Here is an 18328-nt window from a genome sequence, read left to right on the forward strand (position 1 = left end):
GAAGAGCTGTTTGAAAAGACGGCCTGAATTTTCTGCCTGTTTTGGTGGGATGGAATTTTAGCCTGCCTAGGTGACATCACTAGGCGGTCAATTAGTTAATAGACCAATAAGAAAGTGTGTTCAAAACCTCTCTGCCGATAACAGCTAGTTTTCCCCGCTCCGACCACTCAAAGACAGTCCTAGCTAAATTCTTGCTTGAGAAATTACTCTTTGCTAAGAAGCTATTGTTGTTTCTGTTTGACCATTTTAATTGAAAAAAAAAAAATCTGAGTGTTACCAAGAAACAATTTGATTTTTAGATAAAAACGGCTGCATTGGGCCATTAACTAGAAAAACCATTGCCTGACATCCCCCATCTCTTTTAAAATAACTCATTGATCTGCTCACTGTATGACTCAATCCTGTATGTTTGTATGTTAATGTGTTTGATTGAGTCTGCACTGTACGTATGTGTATGTTTTGGGATCCTGAGTGGCACAGCGGTCTAAGGCACTGCATCGCAGTGCTCGAGGCATCACTACAGACCTGAGTTCGATCCTGGGCTGTATCACAACCGGCCATGAGTCCCATAGCGTGGCGCACAATTGGCCCAGCGTCTCCCGGGTTAGTGGAGGGTTTAGCCGGGGTAGGCCGTCATTGTAAATAAGAATTTGTTCTTAACTGACTGCCTAGTTAAATAAAGGTTAAATTGAAAATACAAAAAAGTTAGCTTTTAAACTTGCATGTGTGTGTTTGTTTTTGTGCTGAGGTCTCCATGTGTGTGTGTGTGTGTGTGTGTGTGTGTATGGTACATACAATATTTATCATTTGTTGGAGGAACGGAAGCACTGTGGGTTTAGGGAGGGCGGAGGAGAGAGAAAGGGAGGGGAGGGGGAGCGAGATAGAATAGCTGGAACGTCTGCTGAAGGTGGTGTGATACGGTGGCCAGCCAGGCACAAACTAGGCCAAATGCGCTTCTCCTTTTCCCCCCTCGCTTCCCTTGCTGAGCATAATCTCCCAGCAGTGGGAGGTAATCAAAGGTTTGCAGAGGGCAAAGTAAGATCTGCCTGGTGGCCCATACACCACAGACACACACACACAGACTGACGGGTTACTGCGCTGCCTTGCAAGTCTTCACTACCAGAGTCTAGTGTGCCTTGCTTCCATATTAATGCAGCTGCTTTCCTGTGCATTGATGTTGAACCCCAACCCCTTTTAAAGCACCCTCCACACTTGCCTTTATCTGTATCAACGAGATTCTCCATGTGTCGTTAGCCTAGAACGCAGCCACAGTCACATGGAGTGCGTGGATGTGCGCAGCACATGGGCTTAATGTGACTGTGGGTTTGCGGAGGTGACACTGAGATAAAATGACTGGATGGTCGCACAGCTAGAGAGAGAGAGAGAGAGAGAGAGAGAGAGAGAGAGAGAGAGAGAGAGAGAGAGAGAGAGAGAGAGACAGACAGACAGACAGACAGACAGACAGACAGACAGACAGACAGACAGACAGACAGACAGACAGACAGACAGACAGACAGACAGACAGACAGACAGACAGACAGACGTGACTTTAAATAGAAAAGGCAGAGCCGGGGGGGGGGTGGGGGGGGTTACTTCTGTGCATCCGTCTCTGTACTAATAGGCCATAATCTCAGGGCAGAATAGCCTAATTGCTGGTGACGCTCTGCAGATGGGGAGAGGGGGCGGGACTCAGGCCTCTGAGGTTAGTGTGGTCAGCCAATACCTTCCGTTCCCAACTCTTACGCTACCGGTAGGTTACATGTACAGTATCCAAGGATTCAGAACAGACATAGTAGGCCTACATATGGAAAGAAACAGTACATCTAGGGAAAATCAGTGGTGGAAAAAGTACCGAGTTGTCATACTTGAGTAAAAGTAGAGATACCTTAATAGAAAATGACTCAAGTAAAAGTGAGTCACCCAGTAAAATACTACTTGAGTGAAAGTCTGAAAGTATTTGGTTCTAAATGTGCTTAAGAATTAAAAGTAAAAGTAAACATAATTTCAAATTCCTTAAATTACGCAAAGCAGACGGCATCATTTTCTTGTTTTGAAAATGTACGGATAGCCAGGGGCACACACTCAGACATCTTTTACAAATGATGCATTAGTGTTTAGTGAGTCAGCCAGATCAGAGGCAGTAGGGATGACCAGGTGTTCTCTTGATATGTGCATGAATTTGACAAATTTCCCGTCCTGCTAAGCATTCCAAATGTAACAAGTGCTTTTGGGTTTCAGGGAAAACATATGGAGTAAAAAGTACATTATTTTCTTTAGGAATGTAGTGGTAAAAGTAAATGTTGTCAAAAGTATAAATAATTAAGTAAAGTACATACAACCCCCAAAAAACTACTGAAGTAGTACTTTAAAGTATTTTGGCTTAAGTACTCTACACCACTGGTGTTCCTAATGTTTGGTATACTCAGTGTATATCTTGCTGTCTGTGTACCCCTCCAACCACAAATATCATGAGCTCACTGTGTCCCTAATGACCCAAATTAGGCTGTGTTAGGCGACTTATGTGATTGGTCCATCTGATCAAGGTCATTATTGTTGATGATGACGATGTGGTGGATTGGGAATTGGTGGTTGCCACTGTCCTCTGCCCAGTAGTACTCTTCCTAGGCTAAAGATAGCTGGCTCTGACCTATGTGTGAGTGATCCTCTGCTAGCCTAGCATAGGGCCAGGTTACTATAGGACAAAGAGTGCAGAGAAGGGACACTCCCTCTTGGATGAGAGGATAGGCTAACCCTCTAACAATGAGACAGATGCAATCTGATGATGGGCTGCCATCAATAATGGAAGGGTCTACAACTGTTATCCCCCTGGTTTACAACCAAGCTTTCTTACTCTCCAACTGGGGTCATGACTTTCTCGAAGGTTGATTGGGTATTTTACTTTTGTATTCCACCTGGACAGCGTTTAGCCTAGTCTTAGGCTGATATGGGTCCTCAGATAGACTAGCCTCATCTGGTCACCGTAGGACAGGTAGCCTAACACACAGCAGGTTATCTTCTGTTACCGCTTAGTGCTCAGCAAGCCTCAACTCTGGTGCCGAACAGACTGGGACTCATCACAACCATGCTACCTCAACGTAGCCTGCTATGTGTTTCATTGGAAAGGTTCAGTTAAGGGTTAGATCAGAATGTTTCTCTAATTACACTACTAGGCCTATAAAGTCTCTCTCAAGTTTTTGTGAACACTTTACATTGTAGGCAATCCATATCCTTGTGATTCATTCTGGCCTGGCCTGTTTGTCTGTGGTTTTTCATGCTTAGTATGTGTGTATAATGGCAGGTGTAGCTCTGCTCTTAGATCTACCTGGCAGCAGTGGCATAAAGGGTTAAGTTGAAATATTTTGGGTTAAGTTGAAATATTTTAAAGTACTACTTAAGTATTTTGGGGAGTATCTGTACTTTACTTTACTATTTATATTTTTGACAACTTTTACTTTTACTCCACTACATTCCTAAAGAAAATAAAAAACTTTTACTCCCTACATTTTCCTTGACACCCAAAAGTACTCGTTACATTTTGAATGCTCAGCAGGACAGGAAAATGGTCTTCTTATCAAGAGAACACGTGGTCATCCCTACTGCCTCTGATCTGATAGACTCACTAAACACAAATGCATCGTTCGTAAATTATGTCTGAGAGTTGGTGTGTGCCCCAATCGAGCCGTAAATTTAAAAAACCAGAAAATTGTGTTGTCTGCTTTGCTTAATATAAGGAATTTGAAATGATTTATACTTTTGATTCTTAAGTATATTTTAGCAACTACATTTACTTTTGATACTTCAGTACATTTAGAACCAAATACTTTTAGAATTTTACTCAAGTATGACAATTGGGTGCTTTTTACACCACTGCCTGGCAGTATAATTCACCCTCATCAAGGCTGAAAACCCCCCACCAGAGATAGATATCGGACAGAGACAGAGTTCTAGCCTAATACTAACACAGCAACTGAAACAAGGAAGTTCAGGGTGGTATAGAATTACAATGTCTGTCAAATAAATTGCCGTAAAAAGCATCATGTACCACATACCACTATGAGCAATAATAGTATTACCATAATGTTGCACATGACTCATTGTTGTAACCTTGCTGTAGACTTTCAATAGAAATGGTACTGAACCATAGGAATGTAGTTAAAAACACTCACAGGATATATAGAGTCTACGTGTGTGAATGTGTCAGTTTTGTTGTGACAGAAGAGGAAATGCGGCTTGTTCTGTTCTGATAGATGGTTGATTCACATGGTGACTGCTGTAACTGTCATTGCTGATGTCTCTCTCTGCTGCATAGTGAACCAAGAACGAGGAGGAAGTGATTGTGATTGGCCGGGCTTGGGGTTCTGTGTGACTCATACCATTAGGGAAGAAACACAAATTCAGCATTTCAACCGTCTACCAACCAACCATACAGAATAATGTATATTATTCAGTGTTATTCAGTAATGTATATCTTAAGATAGCTAGGTGGGACAAAAACATGCCTAAGTCATAGTAAGTACATTTTTCCTCAATAAGGTAGCTATCAGCAAAGTCAGCAAAAAGTCAATTGCGAGTGTTAGTTCACAAAAGTGGTAAAGAGAGGGTGTGATGGGGGGGGGTGCTGTGGTATTATTGAAGATACTCTTTGAAGTGGTAGGGTTTCAGATGTTTTTGGAAGCTGGTTCAGGGGGAAGCTGGTTCCACTATTGGGGTGCCAGGACAGAGAAGAGCTTTGACTGGGCTGAGCAGCAGCTGACCTCTTGTAAATGTGGGGGGGCCAAGAGACCAGACGTGGCAGAATGGAGTGCTCGGGTTGGGGTGTAAACTTTAAGCATAGCCTGAAGTTAGGGAGGGGCAGTTCCTCTTGCTGCTCATCCAAGCTGGGCTGACTTCCAAGCAGGTCTATCTACCTGGTATGCAGAGATGCGTGTCGCCACCTGGATGTCAGAAGGGGGGAATGAGAAAAGTAGTTCTTCAGCACTTCTAGTGCTGCACTATATGATAAATACTTTATATAAAGTGCAGTGAAAAAGTATTTGCCCCCTTTCTGATTTTCTTTATTTTTGCATATTTTTGATTCTGAACATTATCAGATTTCAACCAAAACCTTATATTAGATAAAGGGAATCTGAGTTTACAAATGACAAAAAAAAGGTGTACTTATTTTATTTATTTAATTAACAAACGACACCCAATTTCCCTGTGTGAAAAAGTAATTGCCACCTTACACTCAATATCTGGTTGTGTCACCTTTAGCTGCAATGACGGCAACCAAATGCTTCCTGTAATTGTTGATCAGTCTCTCACATCACTGTGGAGGAATTTTGGCCCACTCTTGCATGCAGAACTGCATTAACTCAGCAACATTTGTGGGGTTTCAAGCATGAACTGCATATTTCAAGTCCTGCCACAACATCTCAATTGGGATTAGGTCTACAACTAATCCAAAACTTTAAATGTATTTATTTTTAACCATTTTCATGTAGACTTGATTGTGTGTTTTGGATCACTGTCTTGCTGCATGACCCAGCTACACTTCAGCTACAGCTCACAGACGTTCTCCTGACATTCTCCTGTAGAATTTTCTGATAGAGAGCAGAATTTATGGTTCCTTCTATTAAGGCAAGTTGTCCAGGTCCTGAGGCAGCAAAGCATCCCCAAACCATCCCACTACCACCACCATGCTTGACCATTGGTATGAGGTTCTTACTGTGGAATACAGTGTTTTGTTTTCGCCACACCTAATGGGACCAATCTGGTCCAAAAAGTTCTCAAGTTGCCAAAAAGCACCTGGAAGCATCTTGATGATCATCAAGACTCTTGGAAGAATGTTCTATGGACAGATGATTCCCATAATGCCTGGCAAAAACCAAACACTGCATTCAACAGTAAGAACCTTATACCAAAGGTCAAGCATGGTGGTGGTAGTGCGATGGTTTGGGGATGCATTGCCGCCTCAGGACCGGGACGACTCTCTCTGCCTCTCCTTTTCACTTACTCTCCTCTCTACCCTTCTGTTCCCCTCCTCCCCCCTCCTCCTCTCCCATCCCAGAGCTGAGTTCCACCCTGATGGAGAGGATGCAGGCCCAGGAGCTAATGAGCAGTCTACGGCTGCCTGAGCTGGACGAGTTAACCCAGTTCTTCCGCTCCCTGCCCACCTCCACGCTGGTGGGAATTGGTGCTCTGACTGCTGTGCTGGCCTACTGGCTGGCCACACGGCCACGCGCCATCTCTCCTCCCTGCAACCTCCAGCACCAGTCTGAGGAAGTGCTGGTAAGCCAGAGATACGATGCGATCAGAGGAGGCTGGTGGGAGGAGCTATAGGATGACTGGCTCAGGGTAATGGCTGGAATGGAGTCAAACGTTGTTTCCAAGCATTTGATGTGTTTCGTACCATTCCATGTATTCCATTACAGCCATTACAATGAGCTGGTTCTCATATAGCTCCTCCCACCAACCTCCTCTGGATGCGATACTCCACCTCGGCCCATATTCACAAAGTGTCACAGAGAAGGTGTGCTGATCTAGGATCAGTTTTGCCTTTTAGATCATAAGGAATAATACAGGATGTGCCTGATCCTAGACCAGCACTCTGAGATACTTTGTGAATATAGGCTCTGGGCACCAGGGCAGCACACAACAAAGGGGGCTGACTAAGACATAAAATCCCACAGAGGTTTACCTGAGGGTTAACACATTACCACTGTTACACCCACTCCATTTACCCTCATACACACATCATCACATCCTTACGTAAGTAAGAGAATAAAGGGTAACATTTTGGTTATCGAACCAACTGTGTATTTGGACCACATTCAGAAATAGTAATGTTTTTACTTTGGTGTGTGTCTCTGTGTGTGTGTGTTCCCTAGCCTCATTGTGTCTATCTCCCCCTGTCGGTCTCTAGCATGAAGATGGGGGTCGCAGGTCCATGCTGGGGGACAGCCCCAATAAGCTGCTGACACACTACCATGACGATGCCAAGACCATGTACGAGGTGTTCCAGAGAGGCCTCCACATAGCCGGTGTGTACACACATGCATGCACGCACGCACACACACACACACACGCACGCACGCACGCACTCACACACACTAGCACTTACTTAGACCGCAGTGTCTGCATGAATGTCAAATACGGTACATGCACACACACATACGCTGTGGTCTGAGTAATACACCCACACATAGACATTGTGGTCCGACAAAGTGATGGTGCCCTGCCTGTGTGGTCTGTCTGTGTGAGTGGAAAAAGTGCCATCTATGTTATCATGTCAACCGAGCGTGTGGGAATTACTGTGTGAGGCCTAAAGTCAAACTGCAGACAGACTAGACCGTATATGAAGTAGATAGTATCTCTCTATATCTGGTTCTGAATGGGCTGAATGACTGACTGACTGACTTACTGACTGACTGACTGAATGACTGACTGACTGACTGACTGACTGACTGACTGACTGACTGACTGACTGACTGAAAACTAATGCTGAGGACCAACTGTCATTTTATGTGTCAGTCAAGGTGTCAGTCAAGAACTTTTGTGTTTTCATGTGATCGTTTGGGGGTTTCTGTATTTTCATTTTTTCCCTGATCCTGTTGTTGTATTGTCTCTAGGTGATGGACCTTGTTTAGGCTCCCGGCTACCCAACCAGCCTTACAAGTGGCTGTCCTATAAAGAGGTAAACACACAGTAGAACTACCTTTTGTACAGAACACTGAAGCACAAGAGCAGCTCTCTGCTTTGCATACAGGCTCTGTGTGGTCTATTCCTTCATAGGGCTAGTGTAATCTATAGCTCTGTGTGTAACTCACTCCTTGTGGTTTGTTTTGCATTTGGAGGTGTAGCATACGGCGTCTTGACAGATCCACAGGTTCAGTTTACAGTCTCCCCTACCTCAAAGAGAGACGTCTGCTACTACTCAAACCTCTGTAGTAACACACAGTTGAATTTGAATTTGATTTACACTAAAGCTTTCTGTACAACTACTGAAATACTGGCCTTTTTTACACACACATTTGAAGCGATTTTGGCTTCCAAACACAATCGAAAGTGAGGAATTCATTTTCAGCCTTCTGTATATGGAATTCTTTAATAGTATTTTCTCCTCAATGTTACTGAAAGGGATTTATTTAGGAGGCTTATAAACCCTTCAGCATTGGAATGCCGCAGCTGGAAGGATTCTGCTCCAATATTGAATCTATGACATCATGAGAGTTGAGCAGAGGATAGCATGTTTCTCTTTTATACTGGCATATTTCTCTTTTCCCAATACGCTCAGCTGCTATTTATTTTTCACTTCCAGGTCACGACACGGGCAGAGCACTTGGGGTCGGGGCTGCTGAGCCAGGGCTGCACGCCGAGCCCAGATCAGTTCATCGGAGTGTTTGCACAGAACAGACCAGAGGTGAGGTCATCATCACGGCGAGACACTGTGTGTGCGTCTCAAATGGCACCCTATTCTCCACATAATGCACTATATAGGGAATAGGGTGCCATTTGGGACGACACTGATTCACAAATGTTTTGACGTGATGCACAGTCTAACAGCCCCGACTGCTCACGTAGAGGCTTTTTTATTGTCTTTATGGCGACGCTGACCTCCTCTTGACCTGTCTGTCTGTACTTGCAGTGGATCATTTCGGAGCTGGCCTGCTACACCTACTCTATGGTGGTGGTGCCTCTGTATGACACACTAGGGCCTGATGCCATACGGTACATCATTAACACTGGTAAGAATAGCAGCTTTCTGAGGTTTGTGTCCCAAGTGGCACCCTATTCCTTACACTGTTCACCTATGGGCCCTGGTCAAAAGTAGTGCACTACATAGGGAATAGGGAGCCATTTGGGACTGAAACTTGCTGTAAGTGTCCTGCTGTCTACTCTATTCGCCCAAAGCAATAGATCTTAGAATGTTCCTTTTGGTTTCATGGTCCAGTTCTTTTAATTATTTTCTTGATCAAGTTGCTTTGGCGATGTCATGAAACACATACTACCTATAGAGGTGTCTGAAAAGATCAAAAACTGAGACACTCAGCCTTCCCTTCCTGAATAACAGTTTTACCTTGACCAGAGAATTGTGTTTTGTCGTGTTTAAGTTACACAATCCCATTAACTCCACACACTCACTCACAGGAATCAGGCAAGGGCTCACCTTCGCCTTATGCTGGAGGTAATGAGCTTAGCTCAGTGGGTTTGGGAGAGAGCAGGTCTTGAGATGTGTCGTTACACTCTCCTTCTTTCCCATGACCTCAGGGCTTTCCATCCTTTAGTTTCACACTAGTCAGACAGATAACATTAACTCACTTTCATCATGTTATTCATCATTTCCAATTGCCCCTCAGTGACGTTGTGCGTTGGTTTTGGCCTAGTGCCCCAACAGGATTTGTCTCTGCTCCAAGGCTGTGGAAGGGGAATCTGTTTGTAGAGCAGTAGTTTGTTAGCTGTGTGTTTACTAGCTGATTGGATCATGTATGTGTGTTCTTACAAAAGGCGTGCGGATCTCGTGTGCTGTCTTTCAGCCGACATCATCACAGTGATCTGCGACAAGCCTGAGAAGGCCCAGGTGCTGCTGGGTAACGTGGAGAGGCAGGAAACCCCCGGGCTGAAGAGGATCATTCTCATGGACCCCTTTGACCCTGCCCTGCTGGAGCAGGGGGAAGGCTGCGGGGTCATCGTCCAGTCCATGCAAGACGTTGAGGTACGTAGGGAGAGTGTAAGGGGGCAGGGGGGATGGGGAGTAGTGTAAGAGGGTAGGGAGAGAGGAGGGAGGGAGTGGGGAGAGTAGGGGCAGATGGAGATGGGAGGGAGGGACCGCAGGTAGGGAGGGAGAGGGGACTCAGCCCAGCTAATATACTTTACGGAGTGGCTACAGTTCCAGATTTTGTGGCTATTGATACAGATTTCTGCGCAGGTGCAGGATTTTTTTCTTTACCTAGCTGCTACCCACTCTGCTGCCTACATAGCTTCTGCTCAGTGTTCCCACTGCTCCGCTGCCGCTTCCGTCTCCTTGACATGAAGGGGGAAACTTTATGTTGTACACTAAAGCAACACTCGCTACGATATGGCAGCATAATTATGAAGATTATCATTGCAAATAGTAGGCAGCCGAAAGTAGTAGTTGACAAACGATGTGAGGAATAATACCTCACCGAGTGCCAGGCAATGCAAAACAAGCTCGCACATTATCAGACTCTGTTTACTGGTCTGGATACACATGCTCGGGCTGCCTAGAACGTTCGGCTGGCCAGAGGTGGAACAGCTAGGTAGCCTACTCGTGTGATACTTGCATGATCATTGAGAAGCAAAATAGCAGTTAGTAGTGCCTATATGTGGTTAAAACACAGATATTTTTTTTCCCCAATGCAAAACTCAAGTTGGAAGTTACATTCTTTTTACAGGAACTGGCTAGTGGCTAAAATATGGCCGCAACTCTAAAGATTAGCCTAAGAATTGAAAGATGATTCACCAAACTATATTTTGAAAGAGGAGGCAAAGTACTTTAAGCATATGTTTTCATTTCAGTGTTCTCCATCTCCACTAACTGAAGTTAATTGTAAGTTTTTTTCCCATTAATAGTGTATAATTAACATCTGTACAGAAAGAGTCAAGTGAAGGCCTAATTACAGACAAAGAACTTCTAGATGCAATTAAAGCCTTCAAGTCCAGGAAAACTCCAGGGCTGGATGGTATACCAGTTGAGGTATATGAAATATTTTTCGATGTACTCAAAGGTCCGTTATTAATGTGTTTTAACTACTCCTACAAAAATGGTAGACTATCAGATACTCCGCAAGAAGATCTGATTTCACTATTACTGAAACAGGACACAGGTGGTAAATATAAAGATCCAGTCCACCTAAAAAAACTGGAGAGACCTTACACTTCAAAGCCTAGCAAAATGCATAACGCATAGAATTACAAAGGTATTGTCAGATATTATTCATCCTATTCAGACAGGTTTTTTACATGGACATTAAATTGGAGATAATATAAGACAAGTACAGGAAACAAGGGAACACTATGAAAAATCCGTGAAACCAGGCCTGGTATTCATAGATGACTTTGAAAATCCCTTTGATAAAGTACAATTGGAATTTAATTTCGTACAAGGGGTTAAAAGTATGAGAAAGTACTTTCTCAGAAAGTTTTACATTGTCAAGAGGAGTGAAACAAGGTTGTCCACTATTGGCATATCTATTTATTATGGCCATCGAAGTGTTAGCTATTAAAATCAGATCCAGCAATAATATCAAGGGGCTAGAAATCCAGGGCTTAAAAACAAATGTGTCATTGTACAATGACGATTCATGTTTTCTTTTAAATCCACCATTTGGATCCCTGCACAGCCTCATAGAGGATCTAGATATTTTCTCTAATCTCTCTGGATTAAAACCGAATGATGATAAGTGCACCATATTACGTATTACGTAGAAAAATACAACTTTTATATTACTGTGTAGTTTACCAATAAAATGGTCCAACGGTGAAGTGGACATACTCGAATTTCATATCCCAAAATAAATAAATAATCTCACTGCAATACATTTTAATAGAAAGTCTATTTGTGGAAAAATCCCCCTAATGAACTATTTAGTCATACCCCAGTTTACTTATTTAATTATAGCCCTGCCTACACCTAATTATAGCCCTGCCTACACCTAAAAGTGAAGAGGCGACTCCGGGATGCTGGCCTTCTAGGCAGAGTAGCAAAGAAAAAGCAATATCTCAGACTGGCCAATAAAAAGAAAAGATTAAGATGGGCAAAAGAACACAGACACTTGACAGAGGAACTATGCCTAGAAGGCCGGCATCCCGGAGTCGCCTCTTCACTGTTGATGTTGAGACTGGTGTTTTGCAGGTCCTATTTAATGAAGCTGCCAGTTGAGGACTTGTGAAGCGTCTGTTTCTCAAACTAGACACTCTAATGTACTTGTTCTCTTGCTCAGTTGTGCCCCTGGGCCTCCCACTCCTCTTTCTATTCTGGTTAGGGCCAGTTTGCGCTGTTCTGTGACGGGAGAGGTACACAGCATTGTACGAGATCTTCGGTTTCTTGGCAATTTCTCGCATGGAATAGCCTTCATTTCTCAGAACAAGAATAGACTGATGAGTTTCAGAAGAAAGTTCTTTGTTTCTGGCCATTTTGAGCCTTTAATTGTACCCACAAATGCTGATGCTCCAGATACACAACTAGTCTAACGAAGGCCAGTTTTATTGCTTCTGTAATCAGGACAACAGTTTTCAGCTGTGCTAACATAATTGCAAAAGGGTTTTCTAATGATCAATTAGCCTTTTAAAGTGATAAACTTGGATTAGGTAACACAACGTGCCATTGGAACACAGGAGGGATGGCTGCTGGTAATGGGCCTCTGTACGCCTATGTAGATATTCCATAAAAAATCTGCCATTTCCAGCTACAAAAGTCATTTACAAGATTAACAATGTCTACACTGTATTTCTGATCAATTTGATGTTATTTTAATGGACAAAAAAATTTGCTTTTCTTTCAAAACAAGGACATTTCTAAGTGACCCCAAACTTTTGAACGGTAGTGTAACTCTGCAAATAGCACTGCTGGTTGATTTGAAAAGTCATAGTCAATCAATCAATAATATAATAATACTCTTAGCAAAGGTGTTTATCTTTAATTTACAATCTGTAGAAACTATGTATCACGACTCAGGACATGACCCAGATGCAGACACAAGAGGCAGATAGTACAGTTCTCAGATTATTTATTATAAACACGGGGCAGGCAAAGGGCAGGTAGAGGACAGGCATGGGTTCGTGATCAGGTCAGAGTCAGGCAGGTACAGGACGGCAGGCAGGCTTGGGGTCAGAGCAGGCAGAGGTTCGTAAATAGGTCAGAGTCAGGCAGGTACAGGACGGCAGGCAGGCTCGGAGTCAGGGCAGGCAGAGGTTCGTAAATAGGTCAGAGTCAGGCAGGTACAGGACGGCAGGCAGGCTCGGGGTCAGGGCAGGCAGAGGTTCGTAAATAGGTCAGAGTCAGGCAGGTACAGGACGGCAGGCAGGCTCGGGATCAGGGCAGGCAGAATAGTCAGAACTGTGAAAACTAGGAAGCAGAACTCGAGAAAAAGGAAGATGGGCAAGCACGCTGGTAAGACCTGACAAGACAAGACAAACTGGCAACAGAGAACACAGGTATAAATACACAGGGGATCATTTTGAAGATGGGCGACACCTGGAGGGAGGGAAACAAGCACAAAGACAGGTGAAACAGATCAGGGTGTGACACTATGAGAATAGAAAGGTTCAAAACTTTTCTGAAAAATCACAGCACAGTGGAAAAATATATGTGGCATCTAGAAATCAAAACAAGATGGTCTTCAGAGATAGATGGGATGGGTTGGGGGTAGCTGAAGGCTGGGACTAAAAACACAAAAAAGATCAAATATATAAAATATATAAAATATACTGTTCATGAAATGTATGTAGTATGTATTAGCTGGAAGTGGAATCCTAAGTATTGTTGTCCATTGGTTTACTCCAATTAGGGGACGGGTGGTAGGGTTAGGGGAAAATAATAAAGAACAGAAATATATTTAAAAAAAATATCTATATATTTAAATTAATATAAATATTAACAAAAAAATATATATGGGGGATTGTAAATTGTGCAGACAAAAGAACATGGACAGAGGAACTCTGCCTAGAAGGCCAGCATCCCGGAGTCGCCTCTTCACTGTTGACGTTGAGAATGGTGTCTTGCGGGTACTGTTTAAATGAAGTTGCCCGTTGAGGACTGCTTCGGCATGCACTTTTTTATAACTAAATTATTCTAGCGTAAAACTATGCAAGCCTCTCTTTTGTCGGGACATTACAGTTGTTCAGATATTCAACCCCCTCTATTTCGTCATGGCTGTAAATTGTATTTTATGATTTTATTTTATGATTCTTCATTCTTCATGATTATCTAACACAAGATGTTGTGCTTCTTTGCATGCTGTCGTCCCATCTAGGCACTGGGCAGAGAGAAGCATAGAAATCCCATGGTAAGTGCGGTCTGTATGTCTGGTTTGATTGTTTGACTGAGTAAGCATCTCTGTATCATTAGCTGCATCACATCCACACTGTCATAACCTGCCCAGCTAGGGAAATAATTCATTAGTTGAGAAAAGTTCACATCTAGGTCTCCTCTGTAATCTTGTCTCTAAGTAATTCTTGTCTAATCTCACACATTGGAGAACAGTGCATGATGCAACTTTGTGGTTAAGCAGCACAGAACACAAATTAGCATCTTCGAATAGCCTTGAGATGGACATTGTCTGTCCCTGTCGTGCTCTGCACAGGCAGAATGCAGGACGACCTCAGTGTCGTGCTGACTATGTTTTGTTTTGGATATATTGCAGACTACATATCTCTGGCCTGGTGACAGTTCTTCCGGCTTGACCTGTTTGTGTTTGCAGAGAGAGTATTTGAATATGTTTTTTCCATCGAACATTTGTTATTTTGAGTACAAACCAATTGGTTTCCTTTGATTTCCGTATAGAGCACTGAACTGTGTGTGCTATTATGTAAGAATTGAGATCACACAGCAGACATAAGGTCTTGCAAACGTTCTTTTGTTGTCTTTTCCCATAGTAACCGCTGCTTGAAATACATACTTTTGATCTCAAAGAGCACTTGAGGCCGGGAGTGCTTATGTTCTTCAACGGTAGAAAAAGTACCCAATTGTCAGTCCTACTTGACTCGAGTAAAAGTAAAGACATCTTAACAGAAAAAAGACTCAATTAAAGTAGAAAGTCACCCTGAAAATACTACTTGAGTCGTTACTTGATCTCTCTCTCTCTGCTGTGTGTGTGCATCTTCTCTACAGTCACACGTTAAAATGCCAGAGATGGGCTATTGTGATGGTGATTATTGTCTAAAGGGGATGTCAACGAGTTAAAGATCTCCTTCAGACTATATCCTGACTGAACGTTTGTTCCCCCACAGCCACCTGCACCAGAAGACCTGTCCATCGTGTGCTTCACCAGTGGTACCACAGGTATGGTCATCTAGCCACCAGACAAACTAACACCCCAAAGTGTCTTATTCTTTCAAGCTGAATGCAGTGCTAATGTGTATTATCACAGCAGTGTACTATCTTAAGAGTTTAGCTCACTTCATCCACAATCCCTGATTCAAGTCCAACCCTTGACTTGTGTCTATTGCTTCTCTCATTGTGCGTGACATATTATTAACAGGAAGACACCCCAACCCCACCCGACCATTTCAGACCAGGGCCAATGCCATGTATCAGAGTTAATAGTATGGTCATGGTAGGGCTCCTAACACTGATAGACTTCCGAGGGAAAGACATTTAGACATAAAAGAGGAGTTGTCTGGAATCTTAACCTGTTATTACAGTCTGGCCACCAACACAGTCACAAAGAAGATAAAGAGTAAGATTAGGAGAATCCCGGTATTTCCAGATGAGGGTGGTAACCACAGCTTTAGTCACAGGCAGCGAAGCGGCCCACTGCAGTAGTGGAAAGAGTGCCACCTGTTGGTCTTTCAGTGTAACTTCCATTAGCCTGAAGCCTGTTTCCCCCTGGTGGATGTCTCTGCTGGTGCCCTCTTATCTCCTGTGGTCTGTCTCTGAGAGTATATTCCAATAGTTGTGACAGGGTGGTATAACTCAGGCATTTTCCACTATGACAAATACATATTTTTTTAAAGTGAATGTGTAACTTGAAAAAACGGGTGGCACAATATTATTGTTCTGTTAGTTCCTAGGCTGCTAATAGCTAAATGTTTGTTTTTCCATATACACTGAACAAAAATATAAACCCATTATGTAAAGTGTTGGTCCCATGTTTCATGAGCTGAAATAAAAGATCCCAGAAATGTTCCATAAGCACAAATCTTATTTCTCTCAAATTTTGTGCACACATTTGTTTACATCCCTGTTATTGAGCATTTGTCCTTTGCTAAGATAATCCGTCCATGTAATTGGCATGCTGACTTCAGAAATGTCCACCAGAGTTGTTTCCAGAGAATTTAAACTTCATTTCTTTACCATAAGCCGCCTCCAATGTCGTTTTAGAGAATTTGGCAGAACGTCCAACTGGCCTGACAACCGCAGACCATGTGTAACCACACCAGCCCAGAACCTCCACGTCCGTCTTCTTTACCTGCAGGATCATCTGAGACCAACCACCCGGACAGCTGATGAAACTGTGGGTTTGCACAACTGAAGAATTTCTGCACAAACTGTGGTCAAATGCTCACCTTCAATGGCCACTGGCACGATGGAGAAGTGTGCTCTTCACGGATGAATCCCGGTTTCAACTGTTCCGGGGAGATGGCAGACAGTGAGTGGTTTGCTGATGTCGACGTTGTGAACAGAGTGCCCCATGGGGGCGGTGGGGTTATGGTATGGGCAGGCATAAGTTACAGACAACAAATACAATTGCATTTTAACAATGGCAATTTGAATGCACAGAGATACGGTGACGAGATCCTGAGGCCCATTGTCGTGGCATTCATCCGCCGCCATTATTTCATGTTTCAGCATGATAATGCAAGACCCCATGTCGCAAGGATCTGTACACAATTCCTGGAAGCTTAAAATGTCCCAGTTTTTCCATGGCTTGCATACTCACCAGACATGTCACCCATTGAGCACGTTTGGGATGCTCTGGATCGACGCGTACAACAGAGTGTTCCAGTTCCTGCCAATATCCAGCAACTTCGCACAGCCATTGAAGAGGAGTGGGACAACATTCCACAGGCCACAATCAACAGCTTGATCTATGCGAAGGAGATGTGAACTCTATGCGAAGGAGATGTGTTGCGCTAAATGAGGCAATTAGTGGTCACACCAGATACTGACTGGTTTTCTGATCCACATCCCTACCTTTTTTTAAGGTATCTTTGACCAACAGATGCATATCTGTATTCCCAGTCATGTGAAATCCATAGATTAGGGCCTAATGAATTTATTTCAATTGACTGATTTTCTGATATGAACCGTAACTCAGTAAAATCTCAGAAATTGTTGCATTTTTCGTTAATATCTTTGTTCAGTGTATTGGTTGTTTTCCATGGATTGATACTGTATGCTGCACCCTTTTCTCTATATAGTGCACTACTTTTGACCAGAGCCCTAAGTAGTGCACTATAAAGGGAATAGTGTACCATTTGGGACAGAGCTAATGCTATCCATTGTTGAGAGCAGGTATAGGGGGAGAAGTTTATAGAGTTTTTTTCTGAATCCCTCCTCCGTAGGAAACCCAAAGGGAGTCATGCTGACACACGGGAATGTAGTGGCTGATTTCTCAGGCTTCCTCAAAGTCACGGATGTGAGTTCAAACAGACTATGGTGTCACAGAAATGTCCCTTGCATTTATCTTGAGTAGGTACTTTTCTCCCGTTTCTGTAACTCTATTAGAGGCAAGGCTCACTAAATTGCTTCAAGTCCCATATCTTACATTGGACAATAAGACACAGATGTATTTATTTTTTGTGCATCATTTATGTTTCTCATTGGTATCATATTTGACAGTTTAGTGGTGGGAAACAAATGGTTCTGAACCTGTCTAACCACCGCTTCTCTCCCCCATGCTTGTCTGGCGTGCCACAGAAAGTCATATTCCCAAACCAAGACGATGTTCTCATCTCCTTCCTGCCTTTGGCTCACATGTTTGAGAGACTCATCGAGGTAATGTCCCAAACAAAGTCCACATGAAGCTTTGAGTTGTATTATTATAGTTGGTGTGTGTGTGTGTGTGCGTGCGTCCTCGGCCGCAATTGACCTTGCTATCTGGGATGTTAACTTTGCCATAGCCAGTCAGCTCTTTACTGATAGCCTATCTGCTGCCTCTGTAAAAGCTGGCTCATACAGTTACGGGCGTGTGCTTTATTTCATCCGTTTCTCACAGCTACAGGAAACTTGAGTCCCAATTGGCACCCTAAATTATATATTGCACTACAAAGGGAATAGGGAGCCATTCGGACCACAAGCTTGGCCTGTTGTTTCCTGTAGCTATGGTTCCAAAGTGTTTACTGTCCCTAACTACTCATTTAGGATCAGTCAGGAACGACCCTATCTTTTTATTAACTACTATGACAAAAACAACAAAGCTGGCACTGGACCAGCTGCAGCACTGAGGGGGTAAAGCAACCACACGTGTTCAACCAGCATGCCTGTTTTGTCCCACTGCAGTACGTGTTCTTCCATTGTCAGCGTGTGAGAGGCGGACACAACCACAGGAAACCACCTCTCAGACATGTGCTTCACGTTCACGAGGATACACACATCCAGACACTGTTAATGCGTGGGACTTCGTTGCAGCAATGCAGATACCCACAAGTTAATCCTCAGAAGGAA

At 43.4% G+C, this 18328-nt stretch overlaps 1 protein-coding gene across 4 annotated transcripts in view; it reads left to right on the forward strand.

Annotated features, from left to right (window-relative positions):
- Nucleotides 1–18328, forward strand: part of LOC106567519 (long-chain-fatty-acid--CoA ligase 6) — a 79275-nt gene that overhangs the window by 40516 nt on the left and 20431 nt on the right. For 3 of the 4 annotated variants that reach the window (XM_045693406.2, XM_014136844.3, XM_014136843.3), the window contains 10 exons: nt 6050–6270; nt 6905–7022; nt 7611–7675; nt 8300–8401; nt 8627–8726; nt 9516–9694; nt 13974–14006; nt 14950–15001; nt 17227–17300; nt 17582–17659. In XM_045693406.2, the coding sequence (XP_045549362.1) occupies nt 6067–6270; nt 6905–7022; nt 7611–7675; nt 8300–8401; nt 8627–8726; nt 9516–9694; nt 13974–14006; nt 14950–15001; nt 17227–17300; nt 17582–17659 (1005 nt within the window). In that variant the 5' untranslated portion in view covers nt 6050–6066. Of the gene's footprint in view, nt 1–4363; nt 4510–6049; nt 6271–6904; nt 7023–7610; nt 7676–8299; nt 8402–8626; nt 8727–9515; nt 9695–13973; nt 14007–14949; nt 15002–17226; nt 17301–17581; nt 17660–18328 lie in introns of those variants that run through there. The other variant, XM_045693408.2, reaches the window with a different exon arrangement.

The sequence above is a fragment of the Salmo salar genome, chromosome 13 (genome assembly GCF_965601325.2).
Source record: "Salmo salar chromosome 13, fSalSal1, whole genome shotgun sequence".
NCBI classification, from domain to species: Eukaryota; Metazoa; Chordata; class Actinopteri; order Salmoniformes; family Salmonidae; genus Salmo; species Salmo salar.